An 18,832-nucleotide genomic window follows, 5' to 3' on the forward strand; every position below is an offset into this window, starting at 1 on the left:
TATATATATATATATATATATATATATATATATTGTTTTTTACCATGTTTTGAATTGTGTCAAGAGGACATATTGAGAGATTGGCTTATTTATTACTGTAGTTTACATTGTGTTTATGTAATGATACAGTCTATTGATAAATTTCTCAGAATGTGTCCCTGTTGCTCAGGATTGTATATGCACTTAAGAGAAAAAAAAAAAAAAGGATTTATATGTGTGTCCTTAGATTGAGCCAAGAATATTCTTTTTAAATTAAAAAATGTTATTTTCTGTGTATGAGTGTTTTGCTTGCATGTGCACCACCACATGCATGCCTGGTTCCTGAAGAGATTGAAAGAGGATGTCAGAGCCTTTGGGACTGCTTTGGGACTGGAGTTAAGAGACAGGTTGTGAGCAGCCATATGGGGACCAGAAATCAAACTCCAGTCCTCTGGAAGAGCAGCCAGAACTCTCTAACCACTGAGCCATCCCTCCAGCCCCTTTATTTAACTTTTTAAAAGAAATTGTTTTCTAAAGTGATTTTGCCATTTTCACATCTCACCTGTATATAAGTATTTCTAAGTGTTTTTCTCCCTAAATATTTAAAATACTCTTGGTGCTGTTTTAAGTAAAAGTTTCTGAGAAATATTAATTCCTGAAAGTTCATACATAAAAACACAACTTGCAGTTATCATACAACGTTTTGTTATGGCCTTCCTAAACTCATTGGTTCTAAGAGTTCTGGTGTGGCTTTTTTGGGATTATATATAGATTACAGATACGGATATGCTCTGAGTTTTACATCTTACTTCCAGTCTGCAGGCCTTCATTCCCTCTGCTCTTGTTCAGTACCTCCTCCTTTCTTCTTCCTCCACACTTAGGACCTCAAATGTAACTTTTAATGGAAACAAGCGAGTTTGCTGTAGGTTCAAGTTTAATCCCAGCACTTGGGAGGCAAAGGCAGGTGGTGGATCTGTGAGTTCAAGTCCAGCCTGGTCTACAGAGTGAGTTCCAGGACAGCGAGGGCACGAAGAGACACCCTGTCTTGAAAAACATAAACAAACAAACAAAAAGTTGTTTTTAGTTTGTTGGAAATGCATGTTATAATGGAAAGGTTTTGGGTTGTATGTTAGATTCTTTTTCTGTCTTTTAGTGATTGTTGTGTCTCCTCTTTGTGATGGCCTTAATGTTAGTACCATGGGTCTTCAGTATTTTTTCGTCATCTGATTTTTGGTGTTACTTAAAAATTAAAACTGAAAGGGTCAAGGGAGACGGCTGAGTGGGTAAAGGGCTTGTTGTGCAAGCAGGAGGAGGTCAGTTTGGATTCTTAGCGCTCGGGGGGTGCCTGTCTGACTAACCCCAGCACTGGTAGGGTGGAGACAGGCTGACGACCTGTGGAGACTGTCAGGGGCATCTCCCTGGTGTGGACCTCTGGCCTCCTCCACGTGTGTGTACAAGGTCAGTTACACCCTCACAGACACACAACACTGGACACCACCAAGTTTGCTTTAGTTTTCGTAGGGTTTCAGTTTTTATTTTATAATGTTACTTGGCTAGGTCTATGCAGGTTTCTAATTTCTGTGTCAGTTTCAGTGCTTATCTGGGAATTTGTCCAAGTTGATTGATTTGTCGGTATAAAGTTGTTGAGGGTATGTTTCAGCTCTTTACATTTCAGTAGGACACTGGTAAGATACTCTGATAGCTTTTATTCTGGTTTTGTTATTATTTTTCCTCCTTGGTAAATTTAAATTTATGTTTGAAACCAAGTGTTGCTTTGTGATAGGCTAGCCTTGAGCTGTAGCCCGAGCTCTCTGCCCCGCCCCCTTTCTGGCCTTCATTTGTTTGGTCCTGCTTGAGCTTGTGTTGTCCTAGTACAGTGGAAGGAGAGAGGCCTCGAGGCTGACTCCGTTTTCTGATGCAGACAGACTGAGAGACTCTCTTGCCCAGACTGCTTTTCACCTCTCAGGCCTAATTCATCCTTCTGCTTCAGCTTCCTAAGTAGCTAAGACTCAAGTGTTTGCCATCATGCCTGGCTCAGGCTAGACCCTTTAAAGTTAACAGCTTTTCTCTAATCAGTCTGGATTACTGTCTCTCCTAAATGTTGATATGTTTCTATTTTTGCTAAGTAAGTGCTTTTTAGTTTTATGATGTTTTTGACTTACAGATTGCTTTAGGTATATGTTTAATTTAAAAATATTTGTCTTAAAAAAACAAAACTATTTGGACATTTTATTCTCTTGATTTTCAATTTTGATTGCAGATAACTTTTTTTTTTTTTTTTTTTTAAAATGATTTAGAAGATGAGAAGACTGCTTTGGGCCAACTATGAACCATTTGAATTGGGAGCTAAGAAACAATTGCTTCTGTGGGGGTGTGAGGAACGGCAAGACTGAATCTACCATTGTTTCCTTGTTTTAGTTCTAGGTCATTTGTAATTGGATAGCAGTCTCAGGTTGGGAGACTACTTTCACTGTGTGTGTGTGTGTGTGTGTATATTTATGTATGTGCGCGCGCACGCGCAGTGTATGCACACATGTGCAGGTCGTGTGTAGGCAGAGGCTAGAGAAGAGGTTTCATTGAACCTGGAGCTGGGGGCCGGTGAGCTCCAACAACCCTCCCACTATCCTACCCTTGCTTGTTAGGTTGACTGGTATGTGCCACTACAACCAGTGTGTGTGTGTGTGTGTGTGTGTGTGTGTGTGTGTGTGTGTGTGTGTGTGTGTGTGTCTGGCTTCTGGTGATTTGAGTGCATGCTTGCATCACACATGTTGTTAGCCAGTGTCCTTACCAGTTGAGCCAAACCCAGCCCCACTTTCACTTTCATAATATGTTGCTGCACTTAGGATGCCTGTGGCCTACTATATTCAGTTATTTTGAATTCCGTCATTAGAGTTAAGAGTCCAGTATTGCTTCCGGGTTTATTTATTGTAATCAGTTTAAATATAACAGCCAACAACAGTGTGTAGAGGTAAGTTTTTAACTTGGAAAAGAGTTTGTATTGAGCCAGGCATGGTGGCACACAAGTGCCTCCCCCCGCCCCCTTCTTTTGAGCCAGAGGCTATCTATGTAGTCCTGGCTGTTCTGGAACTCACTGTGTAGACCAGGCTGGCCTAGGACTCACAGAGATCCACCTGCCTCTGTCTCCTGAGTGCTGGGATTTAAGGTGTACACCATTGTGTCTGGCTTACATTTTCCCTCATTTTGTTGACTTGTGAAAGATTTTGGGTTGAACAAAACTCCTTTTTTTTTTTTTTCAACAAATGAGATTCTTGCCCATTGTAGTTACATTTTGATCTTCTTAAAAGTTTATGGTTCATATATATAATAACTGGTTGAAATTACATTTGTACTGCTTGTTCAATAAGTTGTCTATTATGTTGGGTTAGTGGCCTTAAGGGTTTTTGGCCACTGAGCTTTACCTCTTGATAGCCTTTGGAGAGAAGACCATAAGAAGGTTGGTGGTAACATTTTGTGGACACGACCGAATCAAGGAACACTGGTTTGAGATAACAGAATGGAGAATTATAGAAATGAAGAGAGCTGTTGAGTATTTCTCCAGTTATTTCTGAATATAACCCCCCGCACCCCCAGTCTAGTGAGTTTAACTAATTTCAGTTTTAAGAGGATAATAACTGAACTCCATTATCTGAAACTGTAAATGAGTTTTACTAAAATCTGTGTTTTCCTCCTCCTCCTTAGGACATTTGCTACAAGATCCTATTGCACCCACCAACTCCACCTGCCAACACTATGTCTGCAAAACTTGTAAAGGCAAGAAAATGATGATGAAACCTTCATGTAGCTGGTGCAAAGACTATGAGCAGTTTGAGGAAAACAAGCAGTTAAGCATCCTAGTGAACTGCTACAAAAAACTATGTGAATATATAACCCAGACAACATTGGCACGGGATATAATAGAAGCAGTTGACTGTTCTTCTGATATTTTAGCTTTGCTTAATGACGGATCATTGTTTTGTGAGGAGACAGAGAAACCTTCAGATTCATCCTTCACTCTGTGTTTGACACATTCCCCTTTACCTTCAACCTCAGAACCCACAGCTGATCCTCAAGCTAGTTTATCTCCAATGTCTGAAAGCACCCTCAGCATTGCTATTGGCAGTTCTGTTATCAATGGTTTGCCTACTTACAATGGGCTTTCAATAGACAGATTTGGTATAAACATCCCTTCACCTGAACATCCAAATACGATTGACGTGTGTAATACTGTTGATATAAAAACAGAGGATCTGTCTGACAGTCTGCCACCTGTCTGTGACACGGTAGCCACTGACTTATGCTCCACAGGTATTGATATCTGTAGTTTCAGTGAAGATATAAAACCTGGTGACTCTCTCTTGCTGAGTGTTGAGGAAGTACTCCGAAGTTTAGAAACTGTTTCAAATACAGAGGTTTGCTGTCCTAATTTGCAGCCAAACTTGGAAGCCACTGTATCCAATGGACCTTTTTTGCAGCTTTCTTCCCAGTCTCTTAGCCATAATGTTTTTATGTCTACCAGCCCTGCACTTCATGGGTTATCATGTACAGCAGCAACTCCGAAGGTAGCAAAGTTGAATCGAAAAAGATCCAGATCTGAAAGCGACAGTGAGAAAGTTCAGCCACTTCCAATTTCTACCATTATCCGAGGCCCAACCCTGGGGGCATCTGCTCCCGTGACAGTGAAGCGGGAAAGCAAAATCTCTCTTCAACCTATAGCAACTGTTCCCAATGGAGGCACAACACCCAAGATCAGCAAATCTGTACTTTTATCTACTAAAAGCATGAAAAAGAGTCATGAACACGGATCCAAGAAATCCCACTCTAAATCCAAGCCAGGTATTCTTAAAAAAGACAAAGCAGTAAAGGAAAAGATTCCTAGTCATCATTTTATGCCAGGAAGTCCTACCAAGACTGTGTACAAAAAGCCCCAGGAAAAGAAAGGATGTAAATGTGGGCGTGCTACTCAAAATCCAAGTGTTCTTACATGCCGCGGCCAACGCTGCCCTTGCTACTCTAACCGGAAAGCCTGCTTAGATTGTATATGTCGTGGCTGCCAAAACTCCTATATGGCCAATGGGGAGAAGAAGCTGGAGGCATTTGCGGTGCCAGAAAAGGCCTTGGAGCAGACCAGGCTCACTTTGGGCATTAATGTGACTAGCATTGCTGTGCGTAATGCAAGTACCAGCACCAGTGTAATTAATGTCACAGGGTCCCCAGTAACGACATTTTTAGCTGCCAGTACACACGATGATAAAAGTTTGGATGAAGCTATAGATATGAGATTCGACTGTTAAATCAGTGGGTCTTGAAACCTACCTGCCCCTGGTAGGAAATAGCTACAGTTCTACGGCAGCTATGGTTCTGTTGGTTTAACTTGCCGGAGCTCCTGCATATAGATCACTTGTATCAAGTGTTTCATTGCTAAGTTATATGTGTTAGTGTCGGGGAAATAGTTTGCAGATAATGGAGGAGTAACCCTACAACTATATGTTCTTAGTTCTTACAGAACCTCATAGTTTGAGAACAAATGCTGATGCAACTGATTTATACAAAATGAACTTTGGCAAGGAAAATAACAATAACCTCATTGTTTATGGTCATGCTTTGTGCATAATCAAAGTTGATGATTAAATGTAAGGAAGTGGTATCTAGTCAGTCCATAAAGATTGTGCTAATTTTTTTTTGTGGAAAAGTAGCCATTAGTTTATCAGGAGCCTTTGCTGCCTTCAGATGCCGCAGTGATATTTCTCCTGTTGAAAAGCTGATGTGTCCAGCTCAACCTTTGTGCTGACATAATACCATTTCTGATCATGAAAATTGGCTACTGGCGTGTATGTAGCAGTTTTTAAATCAGCAGTATTATGAAAGAAAATTGCCCCCTCATTTGAATGTTTTAAGAAATCTGTCTTTTAAAAAGTGAACAAATAAATTCTGTCAGACCACAAATGTTAAGCTGTTTATGCTTTAAATATTTATGAGTTCAGCCCCCTTTCTAGTTATCTGACTCACTTCTATGAGAAAATCCTAAGTCCTTTCACTTTGAGCAATGTTCTAGTTGGTAAATAAAGTGAAGAGCTGTTTTATTCTGAACATAATTGAGTTTATTTAGTTCATAACATAATTTTTAAAAATATAAAAAGAATTTAAAAATTGGGTTTTATTTAATTTTGAAATAATGCCCCAAATGTGCCCAGATTTATGCATTATACTTATTGCCATTGACGACTTCTCTGATTTTTATTTCCTGTTTATTTGCCACAGGCTTTACCTTGAATATGCTCCTTTTTTCTTTTTTTTTTTTTAAGGGTGCTGTTCATAATGAAGGCTTCTTTATCAAGGCCTTAAAACATGCCTTTGATGAAGCCTGTGCATTTAGGTAGGTGCAAAGCTCGGAGGATTTTCTTTAGAATGCTCTTTTGCATGTAAAGCACAAACTGTGTTTGAGTTTTAATGTACTTCTTCCTATTAACTTTATGGGGAAGACAAACATTCTGTTGAAGGGAAGTCTATAGTCAGTTGCTTGAAAGAGCACAGCCCAGGTAAACAAGGACTGACTAGGTGTAGAGATAACCTTGTGATTTCAAAGAGTTGCTGCTTTGGCAGTGCTTATTTTAAGAAAAATACTGCTAGGGAAGTTCCAGTTTCTACTGCATTCACCATCTAGTGAGATCTGATGTGTTGAAGTTGTTTTGATTTGGCACACAGCATGTTCAATGATGGTTACTCGCCTCATAAAGACATGGAGAAGAATCCTTTGGACACAGAGCAGATGACACCTCCTGTTTTGTAGTGTATCCTGGTGTCATTTTCTGTGAATGTGGTCAGGTAGTTGTTTTGTTGTTGTCATTGGGCTTTTTAAAAAAAAAAAACAAAAAAAAAAACAAAAAAATTTTTTGGTCTCTTTTGGTGGGGCGGGGGTGGGCTAAAGCCATAGGAAGAAAAATGTGATGTATGTGTCCAGTATGTACGATTTTGTTTTTGTTTTGCAAGAAGAGTTGAACTATTTTTGATAACAAGAGTAAATGGTGGAAAATGCTTCTTAGTTGTCTTGTCTTTATTTGCTTACCAAATTTTGGAATTTTATTTAAATTCTTTAAGTGGTAGCAGTGTCTTATGAAACATGTATTTACCTAAAGTTTGTAACAGTATGTGTTGGACCAGATGATGTCCTGCTATATAATCATGTAAATCTGTTTTTTATTCACTAATGATCACTGCAAAAATGACTAGAAATGAGATTGTACACATGGATAATTAGGCTATATTTTGCAGATTTCCCAGACTTTCCTAATATGATCTTAAAATTCATGGAGTACCTCATTGCTTCCCAAATTTGATAATCTTAGCTTTGTTTTTGATGCATGGGAGGTTGGCAATAGAGATAAAGTGGAAATCAGTATGTGAGGGCCTTGATTGTTATGTAATATTGCCAATGATTAATTCAGGTTGTTTTTAGCACAAGTTTCTCTTTTTTATGCTGGTATTATCACTGCCACATTTTTGGAAACCTGTATCACACCTTAAGTCTATCAATAAATGATAGTTTTCTAATTCTATGTTGTAGAATACTGAGGAGTTTGGGATAGCATGTTCTGAATGGTCTGTATTAGGCTGGGGAAGAGTACTGAAAGTGCCTTGGTTTTTATGTTTTTCTTTATGACATGCGTTTTTTAAAAGTAATGCTGACAAATGCTGACTTAATTTATTGAAGGAACCAGATTTATTTATTAAGATATGAAATTAGTAAGACAAAACAAAATTGCATTTAAATCGGTGTATCTTGAATAATCTGAGTCCTTGTCAGAAGAGAGCTTACAATTTTTCTCTTTGGTTAGATTCATTGGGTGTATATTTTCATCATGAAGCACTAGGGTGTAAAGGGTCTGTGTAATTTGCTTTCTTTAAAAAAAATTCCACGATAACCTTACTGAAGAAATGTTAAGTGAGAATTTCCTTTTTCCGTAGGTAACAATGCTTTTAGGACATAAGACTGTAGGATCTGGATCTAATATTCTTGATTTCATTTTAGATACCCAATAATATGCAGTGATACAGCCTTTTAATATATGGATGAGGCTAAAGTCCCCTTTGATCCTGGAGAGTTCCTTTATCCCAGAGGAAAGCACTTCTCAGTGAGATAGTACCCTTAAGACTTTTCTTTATAGCATTCCCAAGGCTTCAAAGAGTTATTCTTGCAAAAACTCAACTTTGCTCAGAGGTGTAAAAATGAATTGTATCTAAAACCAAAAATGTGTAGTGAACACAATTCATACATTTGACAATTTTATTGTTTGGTGAAAAGGGGAAAACAAGTCATGCACCATCTCTAGTCAAACACTTTCAAAGCTGAGCAAATGATAGCTGAATTAGAATTTTGGTATTTTTTTCTTAAACATTTTAACAGTGTAGTGACAGATAAGATAGATACAGGGAACTATACAGAATTTTATTAGTTTGATTACCTTGGCAATTATGCTATGAAACTACCCTCCTTTCATTAAATGTTTAGATCAGTGGTTCTTGACCTGTGTGTGGGCATATCAGATATCCTGAATATCAGATATTTATATTACCATTCGCAACAGTAGAAAAATTACAGTTACTAAGTAGAGATAAAAATAATTTTATGGTGGGGGTCACAAGAACATGAGTAACTGTATTAAAGGGTCACAGTATTAGGAAGGTTGAGAACTAGTGATTTAGATTATAATTCATCTTTTTCAAGGTCTCTGGGGTATTGTCACAACTTGACATTTCCAGTTTGGTAATAAGGTAATTCTTTAAAGTATAATTCATGTAACCAAAATTAAATAATCCATCTCAAACTGTGTGGTGTTGAGAGTTTCAGTAACAGCAAAAGAAGATAGCAAAATAAGTTAAAAAGAAGGCTGCAGGCAGAGTGCTTTCTTAGCATGTGGATGGTTCTAGGTTTTGATTCCCAGCACCACAGATAAAGTACAAGTTGCAAACAATTTCAGTGCAGCTAGTGAGGCCTAGCTAGCTCAGCCCTATGCTCATGGCTTTTAAGGGATATTATAAAGTTGAATTTTATATTGTGCTTTTAGGTGAGTCTCAAATAGTTGAGAACACAGCTAATAAAATCCTTTAAATTGCCTTAAAAATTATCCTCTTGTATTTTTATTTGAAATTAAAAATAGTTGTTTTCCCTTCCTGCTAAAGATTGGATAGGATTGGTGATAACATCACATAATTATTTTCAAGACAGGGTTTCACTGTGTAGCCTAGTCTGACCTCAAACTTGAGCCGCTGATCCTCCTTGCCTCAGTCTCCTCTGAGTGCTAGCATTATAGTAAGCAAAATTTCTCAGTGTATTTATGCTGTTGTATATACTGCATTCTCTATCCCCCGACTTACCTACCTAAATCCTGAGATTTTAGGCATGTGGCACCACACCTATATGTTTTTTTGTAAAATTTTCCTCAAGTTAGGTTTTAATATCTGGGTGAGCTATTAGTTGTAATAATTACCAGATTCTATAGTGGTTATGTGGGAGGTTAGTTGTAGTCATGAAGGTAGGCTAACCAGGGATCTGGAGGATCTTGTGACAGGCAGGATTGCTGGGCTTGCTAACTGCTAGTATTAGTTCTTCATTTTTTTTTTCTCCACGTTTAGCCTACCATCATCTAAAGTTTGATTATTTCACTGCTTGGCCTTTATACCAGCATGATAATTAGAATGGAGAGAAGAGAGGTTATTCTGATCCTTTAAAAGACTTTCAAAACAAAACAAAGAAACAGGGGATAGGGAAAAGTTGATGGCTTTGGCAGACATGGATAATAAGTTGCTGTGATTTTTAGAGATGTTCATCCTTTTTTAGTATTTTTTTTTTTTTCCAGCATGAAGGGTGACAATGAGCACTGTAGGATTTGGCTGCATGGTGGCCTGTTGAAAAATACAGGATTTTGAATTTATCACTATAGTAATTGCTACTGTGGGTGAGAATTGTTTTCTTCCAAGTTTGATAATGAAGTGGATGAAATATCTGGTGTAGTAGTTTCTAAACAGTAAGGAATACTGTTTAGTTAGAGCCTTTTTCTTTTGGCTTACTCTAGTATTCAAGAAAGGGAGGAAATCTGTATAGTGAGAAGTTTTCATGGTGTATCACGTTCCTTAAGTCTTCAAGTAGGCCTGCTAGAAATGAAGATAGATCATCAACTAATCTGTAGATTAATAATCACCCAATAGTTGGCTATAAATGTTATCATAAGTGCCAGATTCTGCCCTTACCTTCACTTTAAGGATTTTTCTTGAGATTTTGTTCAAGACCCACAGTCAGATGCAGAGGCTGCCGAGCTTGCCAGCAGAGTTGGAAGGGCCTAGTGGTTACAATACCTGAGAATGTAAAGTGACTAGCAGTTTGGCAGGTCATGGTGAAATTACATTAAACCAGGTAAGTTCAAGGTCCCTGAACTCCAGTACACATAAGTAGTCTCTGAGATGTTTGGCAGTGCTTTTGTTACTAGAACAAAGTCAATTCTAGAGGCCCTTTTCCAAGTTTCAGAATCTTTTGACTTAAGTTTTCTGCAAGTGAAGTTTTCTTCTAGGTTTTGTAGGAGCCTGGGGGCCCCAGGGAAGCTGGCCAACACTAAGGCAGCTTCTTTCTGTGCAGAGACCTGTGCTTGGCCTTGTTTCCAAGAGAGCCTCCGTACACTGAGGGGGTGTAGATTTCAGACTGCAGACTTTGGAAACGGATGACAGTATGTACTTCCAAGGAAGAGCTCTCTCTGCAGGAGGTTTTCGGCAAACTGGAGGGATCTCCTGTGCTGAACTACTTAAGAGCATTTTAGTTTCTAGTGCACTTGGAGCAATCAAAGCCTTTACAAAGCAGTGTGCAAACTAGACCATCTCTCCACACTATCCTTCTGTGTAGATGTTGGCAGCTACTCTTCATCCACTGACTGAAGCTTTCCACATCTCTCTGAAAGGCTTGAAGTTACTACTTTATTACCCTTGTTTCCAAATTCAGAGGGAGACACAGGTTCATCTGCTTCATAATCTTCAAAGGAGCTGGAACAAAGCAAAATGAGTTGATTTTTTTTTTCTTAAAGAAATATAAACATCTGGATATGGGTCAATATAGCAATGCAGAGATTTGGAAGACCAGTCTGAAAAATCACCCTCACTTAACTGGCAGCTTACTCACAATTGAGCTGCTCTGAAGAGGTCACAGTCTAGAGAAGAAGCCCTTCCTGCTCCCTAAAGCTCAAGTCTGTTAGGGTTTGTTGAAAAGCAGAGTTAGGAGTTTCACGAGTGTTTTCAATGGTATTTCTAAAGAGGGGAACTTACTGACTGCTTTTGTATTACAGCCTCCCTCCTTGTGCCCTACTGACACATTTAGATGTGCAAGTGTATCTGCTACAGACTTCAAGTCTGCTTGTGGATTTTCCTCCTGTTTATGCTAGGAAGAATTCTAATTGTCATTGTTCCTTAGAGCCTTGAAATGCTATGACTCCCAGATTCAATATTTAACTCTTGTGAATGATGGTTGCCTGCCCTGAGGTACTGAAGTAAGTATTCTGATACTAATTTGAGCCTAGAAAATGTCATTGAATTACATTTTATGTTAACAGTACTTGACATCATTAGTGTAGCCTTGTTATTTGGACCTTACACATACTAGAGAAGTGCTTTATCCTGGAGCCCATATTCAGCCCCCTAACTTTGCTTTTTACATCTATTTATGTGTATGCGTGTGGCCTGCATGTAGGCAATGTGTACCGTGTGTGATGCCCATGGAGATCAGAAGAGGGTATCGGATCCCGTGGAACTAGATTACAATGGTTTTAAGCTGCCACGTGGGTTCTGGGAACTAAACTTGGGTTCTCTGCAAGGGCAACAAGTACACATAACCAATGAACCACCTCTCCAACACCCCCCCTCCCCCAATCCAGAACATTGTGAATAGTAGAGGTTAAACATTTAAAAAGGTCTACCTAATGTTTGGAAAACTTTCCCGTGATTCTAGCTCATGATGCTCAAACTTGCTCACTGCAAAGATCCTCCATTATTAATTTGTTCCTATTCCACTACTCTTCATCCTTTAGGTGTCCATGGCAATGGGATATTCTAGGTAAGGAGGCAGTATGCACTATGAGAGTAGCTTTGCTTTACCGGGTATGGAGTGGTATCAAAGTTAATTTTAGCCATGATAAGTCAGGACTGCTTATTCCTGTCAAAATGGAAGGTGTTTTTCTTTCTTTGGTTCCTAACTTGCTTTGTGCATGCTGCTAGTATCTAAAGTACCTCAGCACAGGTCTGAGAAAAAGGTGTATTTTCAGAGTTAAAATCAGAAGTGACACTAATTCAGTATTTGAACTCAAATTGCTGAGCTTGAACCAGATGTTAGGATACAGTGTAACAGGAATGATGGAATGAATGGAACCAGCCTCCTCGAAGAACTCCGGAGGCCACTTGGAATGGTGGCTAAAGGATTAAAACATGGATTATGGAGTCCAGATTTGAATCTACAGCTGATCAGTGTGTGACTTTGGACATGTTACCAAACACTACATTGATTTCCTTGATTCATGAGCTCCCAACTACTAGATGGGGGTGATCAGGGTCGACATCAGAAACTACCAAATGTAGCTCTCATTTTCACAGAGAAGTACTAGGGCTTAGCAGAGTATGACTGTGACACATAACCCTATTGAGGGGCAAGATTATTTGTGAATAAAACCAACCCCTCCCCCAACACCATACAAGCCAGGTACAGGGTACATCCTGGTATACACTGAGTTCCAGGCCAGCCAGGTAAGGCTGCAATACAAAACAGACTAAAACAAAAGGGGTGGTTCAGTACCTTTTTTGGGGGGTTAGTGCTGTAGAAACTCACCAGGCAACACCTGATACATTTGACTCCTAACTGGGAGGGTCCTGTTGGCATCTAGTTACTACAGTCTAAGGATAGAACTAAACCTGCACCGCCAGAGGTTTATACCTACACCTCATAGAACCACCCAGCCTAGAACTAGTGCAGGTGAAGCCTGATCTATTTCTTACTCCTTCAGCAGAACTGGCAGGCAGGCTGTGGACTGAACTGTCTGCACTCCTGGGCAACTGTGGTCTTTCCCGTGTTTACCCACCACTTCACCTGGCTGCTGAGCTGCCACAGTCTGGCTGTCTACTGGAGGACTCTTCTAGGATGATAGCAGCGTACTTACACCTGCACTCACTTTCCTGCTGACTGCTTTCTCCCTGTTTTAGTGAGCTATGTGCCACTCACAGCCAGAATCCCAATTGTGTCCTTTCCTTCTTTCCCTTTGAATCCAACCAGTTGCTCAATACACTGAGTATTTGAGTCAGGGCTCGCTGTGGGAAATCTAGGACATGGTGGGTATAACCACAGAATAAAACGTTCACTGGTTCTTTACTTTGGAGCCTTTTATAATCCAGAGGAGAAGTGTTTATTACATTTTTACTTTCTTGAGACAGGGTCTCTCATGTAGCCCATGTAGTTTCAAACTCACTCTGGATCCTGCTACTTCTGTCTTCTAAGTACTGGGACTGCAGGCAGGCGCTACCACATCCAGTCTATGAACTAGGTCCGAGTCTAGAACTGAGCTTGGTGCGTGAGAAGCAAGCACTCTATCAACTGAGCCACATCCCTAGCCTTTTCTCTCCCTTTTAAGACAGGTTCCCACTATATAGCCCTGGCTGGCCTGAAAGTCATGTAGACCAGGCTGGCCTTGAATTCAAAAGAGCTCTACCTGCATATGCCTCTAGAATGCTGGGATTAAAGATATGTGCCATCATGTCCAGCTTTACTTAGATATATTTTCTTTTTTTTAAAAAAATTATCTTTATTTCCATTGATGCTTTTGCCTGAATGTATGTCTATGTGAGGGTGTCAGATCTTGGAGTTACAGTTGTTAGCTGCCATGTGGGTGCTGGGAATTGAACCCACGTCCTCTGGAAGAGCAGTTAGTGCTCTTAACCACTGAGCCATCTCTCCAGCCCCCTACTTTGATATATTTTCATTGAGAATTTCATATATGCATACAATGTATATTGTTCATATTTAGCCCTACTCCTCCCACAAACTCTTTTCATATCCACCCAGCTCTGTACCTCCTAATTTCATGCCATTCTCATATATATATATATATATATATATATATATATATATATATATATATATATATTCCATGTAATTCAAATACACACCGCACACATGTGTTGTGAGCCTAGCCCTGAATGGCTGAGGCATCTCTCCAAATTTTTTAAATTATTGAATAAATCAATCTGTGTTGCCTTTATACTCATGGGTGTGGAGCCACCTGGTGGAGCATGGTCAACCAGGGGCCACACCCTTAAAACTGCCTCAGGAGCATGCTGGTGGTGGCACATGCTTTTAATCCCAGCACTCAGGAGGCAGAGGCAGGCAGATTTCTGTGAGTTCGAGGCCAGCCTGGTCTACAGAGCGAGTTCCAGGATAGGTTCCAAAGCTACACACAGAAACTGACTCAAAAAACAACAACAACAACAAAAATACCCCCCCCCCCAAAAAAAAACCCAAACAACAACAAAATGACCGCCTCTTCCTTAGAAGCCATCAATCATCAGTAGCTCCTCGGGGTAGAGACTTGGGAGCTCTTCTCCATATTGAATGCTGACAGGCTTGACCTTGTATTTTAAATTAAAAACATCTTAAGCCCTTTATTGAAATTCAGTCAAATGTTTTGAATATCAGACATTTAGTTCATGGAACTTCCTTTGTCTAGTTTCTTAAAAACTGTCCCAACTTTACCAAGTTTCCTGATGTGGGCCTATGGGATGGCTCAGCAGTTAGGGGTGCTTGCTGCCAAGCCGAGTTCCGTCCCTATAACACAAGATAGAAGGAGGGGACATACACACAAATACAGTAAAAGTTCTGAATGTCTACCAACCTACTTCCTGCCTCAGAAAGTTATCTGCCTAATTAAGAACACTTAATAAAGCTGGGCAGTGGTGGCACATACCTTTAATCCCAGGACTCATGAGGCAGAGGCAGGTGGAGCTCTGTGAGTTCAAGGCCAGCCTGGTCTACAGATCAAGTTCCAGGACAGCCAGGGCTACAAAGAAATCCTGTCTTGAAAAACAAAATACCCCCTCTCAAAAAACAAAACAAAATAAAGAGTCCATTAAAAAAAAATCCAAACAAAAACATAACAAAACTGTTAAAATAGATCATTTTATTTTTTGTGTGTTTTGCCTGCATATTACTATATGTGCCCACTGCCTGCAGAGGCCAGAAGAGGGTGCAAAATTTCCTGGAACTGGAGTTATAGATGGTTATGAGCTGCCAAGTAGGTGCTGGCACGGGTCCTCTGCAAAACAGCAAGTGCTGAGCCATCCCCCAGCACCTTAAAACAAAAGTCCTTTTAAAAAGAGATGGTCTCCTTATCTACCTGGGTTGACCTCAAATGCACAAGTCTTAGGATTACATGTGTGTGCAACTATGTCTTGATGGATGGGTCTTATAAACTACCTAAATGGACAAGTTAGTGCTTTAGGGAACATTCTGAAGCATTAAAGCCACTTTTGAATGCTAGTAACATTGGTACTTAATATACTGAAACATATAATAGTTCTCTCTGGATTGCTTGACCAAAGGTGTTTTTAAAATTAATTATTATGTGTATGCACGATGGGTATGTATGTTGTGAAGTCATGTGGAGGCCAGAGGACAACTTTGTGGAATTGGTTCTCTCCACCTTTATGTATGTTTGGGGGATCAAACTCAGGTTTATAGATTTTAACAATTACTTTTACTCACTGATTCATCTTGCTGCTCCCCCCCGCCCCAAATTTAGCTGTGTAGCTGTCTTGGTATATGTGCATGTTTATGAGTGCCCATGCCTGTGTGTGTGTGTGAAATACAGAAAAGGGTATTGGTGTCGTCTTCTGTTACTTTCTACTTCTGTGAGATAGTTTCTCACAGAAACTAGGGCTCAGTTTTCTCACCTAGGCTGGAAGCCAGCAACCCACTTTAGAGCTGGGGTTACAGGCATTTTTGGGAACACTGGTCTTATTTATTGTGTGGGTGCTGGGATCCTAATTTACATTGTTGTAGAAAACACAAGGATGCTAATTATAAATAATGGTGTAACCTGCTTTCCTCATATACTTTTGTGCTGGTAGGACTCTGGTCTTTCTGGGTTCATTACTAGGTTGGATTTTCATGCTGTTCTTTGTTGTGATCCTCTGTCCTCAAGCCATGTTTATCTACAGTGTATGCAGCCTTAGACCTGGAATCATTATTGGCTAGTGACTGAAGCGGGAGGTAGAGCATGACACAAGGACAACCTGCCACTGTTGTTTGATGGGAAGAATTTGAAGTGCCTTTTAGAAGGGTGTGTGTTCTGGGCTTGGAGAGGACATCTTTTTGGTGGGATTGGCTGAAGTAATGTTTTCTGTGCCTTACAGTAAATATTTGCTGAGGCACATCCCTAACAATCTCCTAGGTGATAGGGTTACATACAAGATCGAAACAAGGGTCTTTGCTTTTGAGAAGCCCACAGTCTAGTGCTAAGATAAGTAAGTAGGCCAGTCTCTTTTCATCCATATCCCAGGTTCTGTTGGAGATATTACATGTGCCATCTCACATATTTACTGTTATCAGGGGTGCACTGTCCTGTGCTCTGGGAAGGAAGCAAACAGCACAGGTGATGACTGCTAGTTACAGCTGACTAAACTCTATTTGCTAGAGGTTAGGTAAATGTTATCACGGTCACAGAAGCTGTAGAAGTAAATAGACACTGCTTTTTCTTACAAAGAACTGGGTCCCAAGACTTTATTTATATTCACTGTCTTCTTTAAATCTTAAAGTAGCATGGTATGGCAGAGGTTTCATTGTGGAGGGATACTGAGGCTTGGAAACCCAGGATCACACTAGTAAGTGGTACAACAAAGATTTGAGTTTAGTATTGCCTAACTTGAAATTTTCATGTGTGTAATGTTACAGACTCCAACTCTTTACCCAAAGTAGCCACAGCGACTGTTCCCTGGAGCTAGATGCCAGCTGTTAGCAGCTCTGGGTCTCACAGTGATGCTGGAAGGGAGTTACCAGGATGTTCTGAAACTGAGCTGGAGGAGTCAGGTAACCTGGCCAGCTGGTGACTTGGCCAGCTCTTGGTGGCTCCCAAGCCTCAGACATTCTTCCTTTTTCTGACACAGGTCTGACCATTTTCTGTGTGACATTTATTCACTCTGACATCTGTACTTCTTCATGAGGTGAAGCCCAGGTTGTAGCCTTTGGCTGTTAGGTATAGGCCCAGTCTGGCTTTGGGACCAGTCAGCTGTTAATCCTGTGTAACAGGCCTTCCCTTTCCTTTGTTGGCATTCTAGCACCCGCTGTACAGGCTGTGGCTGCCGCCTTCTCTTCCCTAGGGACTTCAGCACCCACATGTGTTCTCCTTAAGCCTTATCTCCCACCACATGAGAAGAGGTTCGGGACAAGAGCATCTCATATGTGCTGGTTGAATTTCACAACAGCTGGTGACTGCACCTCCCCTCTTGACCCTTGACTTGCATCCCTGCCTCTTCTTCATTCCATGCACACTGCCACTTGGTGCTACCATAACTTGAAATTTTTTTTTGATCCAATTATATTTTAAACATATTATGTATTTAGACCTGCTACCTTCCCCCCGCCTTCTCTTTAAAGGAGGTTACAAAAAATTCAGTTGGGGGAGTGCTAAAAAGGGCCTGGAGAGTGGCGGGGGCCGGTGGAGGTAGACGGGCCCAGCGGCGGCAGCTGACAGGGATATTCAGACCCAGCGGCAGCCGGCAGAGACATTCAGGCCCAGCGGCGGCCCACAGAAGTAGACGGGCCCAGCGGCGGCCCGCTGAGGTAAACGGGCCCGGCGGCAGCGGCCGACAGGGACATTCAGGCCCGGCAGCAGCCGGCAGAGACATTCAGGCCCAGCGGCGGCCCACAGAGGTAGACAGGCCCGGCGGCAGAGACAAGCAGACGCAGGTAGGCCTGCGGCGGTGGCCCGCGGAGGTAGACGGGCCCAGCAGCATCCCGCTGAGGTAGACGGGCCCAGCGGCGACAGCCTACAGGGATATTCAGGCCCGGAGGCAGCCGGCAGAGACATTCAGTCCCAGCGGCGGCCCACAGAGGTAGACAGGCCCGGCGGCAGAGACAAGCAGACGCAGGTAGGCCTGCGGCGGCGGCCCGCGGAGGTAGACGGGTCCAGCAGCAGCCCGCTGAGGTAGACGGGCCCAGCGGCGGCAGCCAACAGAGATATTCAGGCCCGGCGGTAGCCGGCAGAGACATTCAGGCCCAGCGGCGGTCCACAGAGGTAGACAGGCCCGGCGGCAGAGACAAGCAGACGCAGGTAGGCCTGTGGCGGCGGCCTGTGGAGGAAGACGGGCCCAGCGGCAGCCCGCTGAGGTAGACGTGCAGCGGCCGACAGGGACATTCAGGCCCGGTGGCGGACCGCAGAGGTAAACAGGCCCAGGGACGGAGACAAGCAGACACAGCTTGGAACAGGGACGCCCCTAACTCCAACATCTGGGGAAGAAGCTATCTCCGTGGGTCAGAACCAGAACGAATCTGAACACTCCGTCTGAGGACAACCCAGGGCCCAGCTGCTGATCCTGTGAAACCCAACAACTTGGAGGTGTTGGTGAGACTACCCTGCTCAGCTGAAACCCATCTGGGAGAGGATTCAGATGCCTACAGTTTAAAGTCTGAAGAAACAAGATCAGCTGAGGAGTTGACAAATGAACAAAAAGTGACCTGAGAACACAGAAGAAGGCGCTACCCAGACACCAAACCAGATCACCAGAATCATAAGTATATAATTCACCGATCGAAATCAGCTGCCCCTGAAGAAATAGCCCAAAA

At 41.6% G+C, this 18,832-nt stretch overlaps 2 protein-coding genes across 3 annotated transcripts in view; one reads left to right on the forward strand and one right to left on the reverse strand.

Moving 5' to 3' along the window:
- The window catches only part of Msl2 (MSL complex subunit 2), a 32,751-nt gene extending 25,739 nt beyond the window's left edge, over positions 1-7,012 (forward strand). Inside the window, exon 2 of the mRNA XM_006975126.4 lies at positions 3,679-7,012. Within this exon, the coding sequence (XP_006975188.1) occupies positions 3,679-5,270 (1,592 nt within the window). The 3' untranslated portion in view covers positions 5,271-7,012. The remainder of the gene's footprint in view (positions 1-3,678) is intronic.
- Positions 7,013-8,246: 1,234 nt separating this feature from the next.
- Ppp2r3a (protein phosphatase 2 regulatory subunit B''alpha) overlaps positions 8,247-18,832 on the reverse strand; it is a 155,016-nt gene continuing 144,430 nt past the window's right edge. For both annotated transcript variants that reach the window (XM_076576919.1, XM_006975129.4), the window contains one exon: positions 8,247-11,004. In XM_076576919.1, the coding sequence (XP_076433034.1) occupies positions 10,878-11,004 (127 nt within the window). In that variant the 3' untranslated portion in view covers positions 8,247-10,877. The remainder of the gene's footprint in view (positions 11,005-18,832) is intronic.

Source organism: Peromyscus maniculatus, chromosome 7 (genome assembly GCF_049852395.1).
Source record: "Peromyscus maniculatus bairdii isolate BWxNUB_F1_BW_parent chromosome 7, HU_Pman_BW_mat_3.1, whole genome shotgun sequence".
NCBI lineage: Eukaryota > Metazoa > Chordata > Mammalia > Rodentia > Cricetidae > Peromyscus > Peromyscus maniculatus.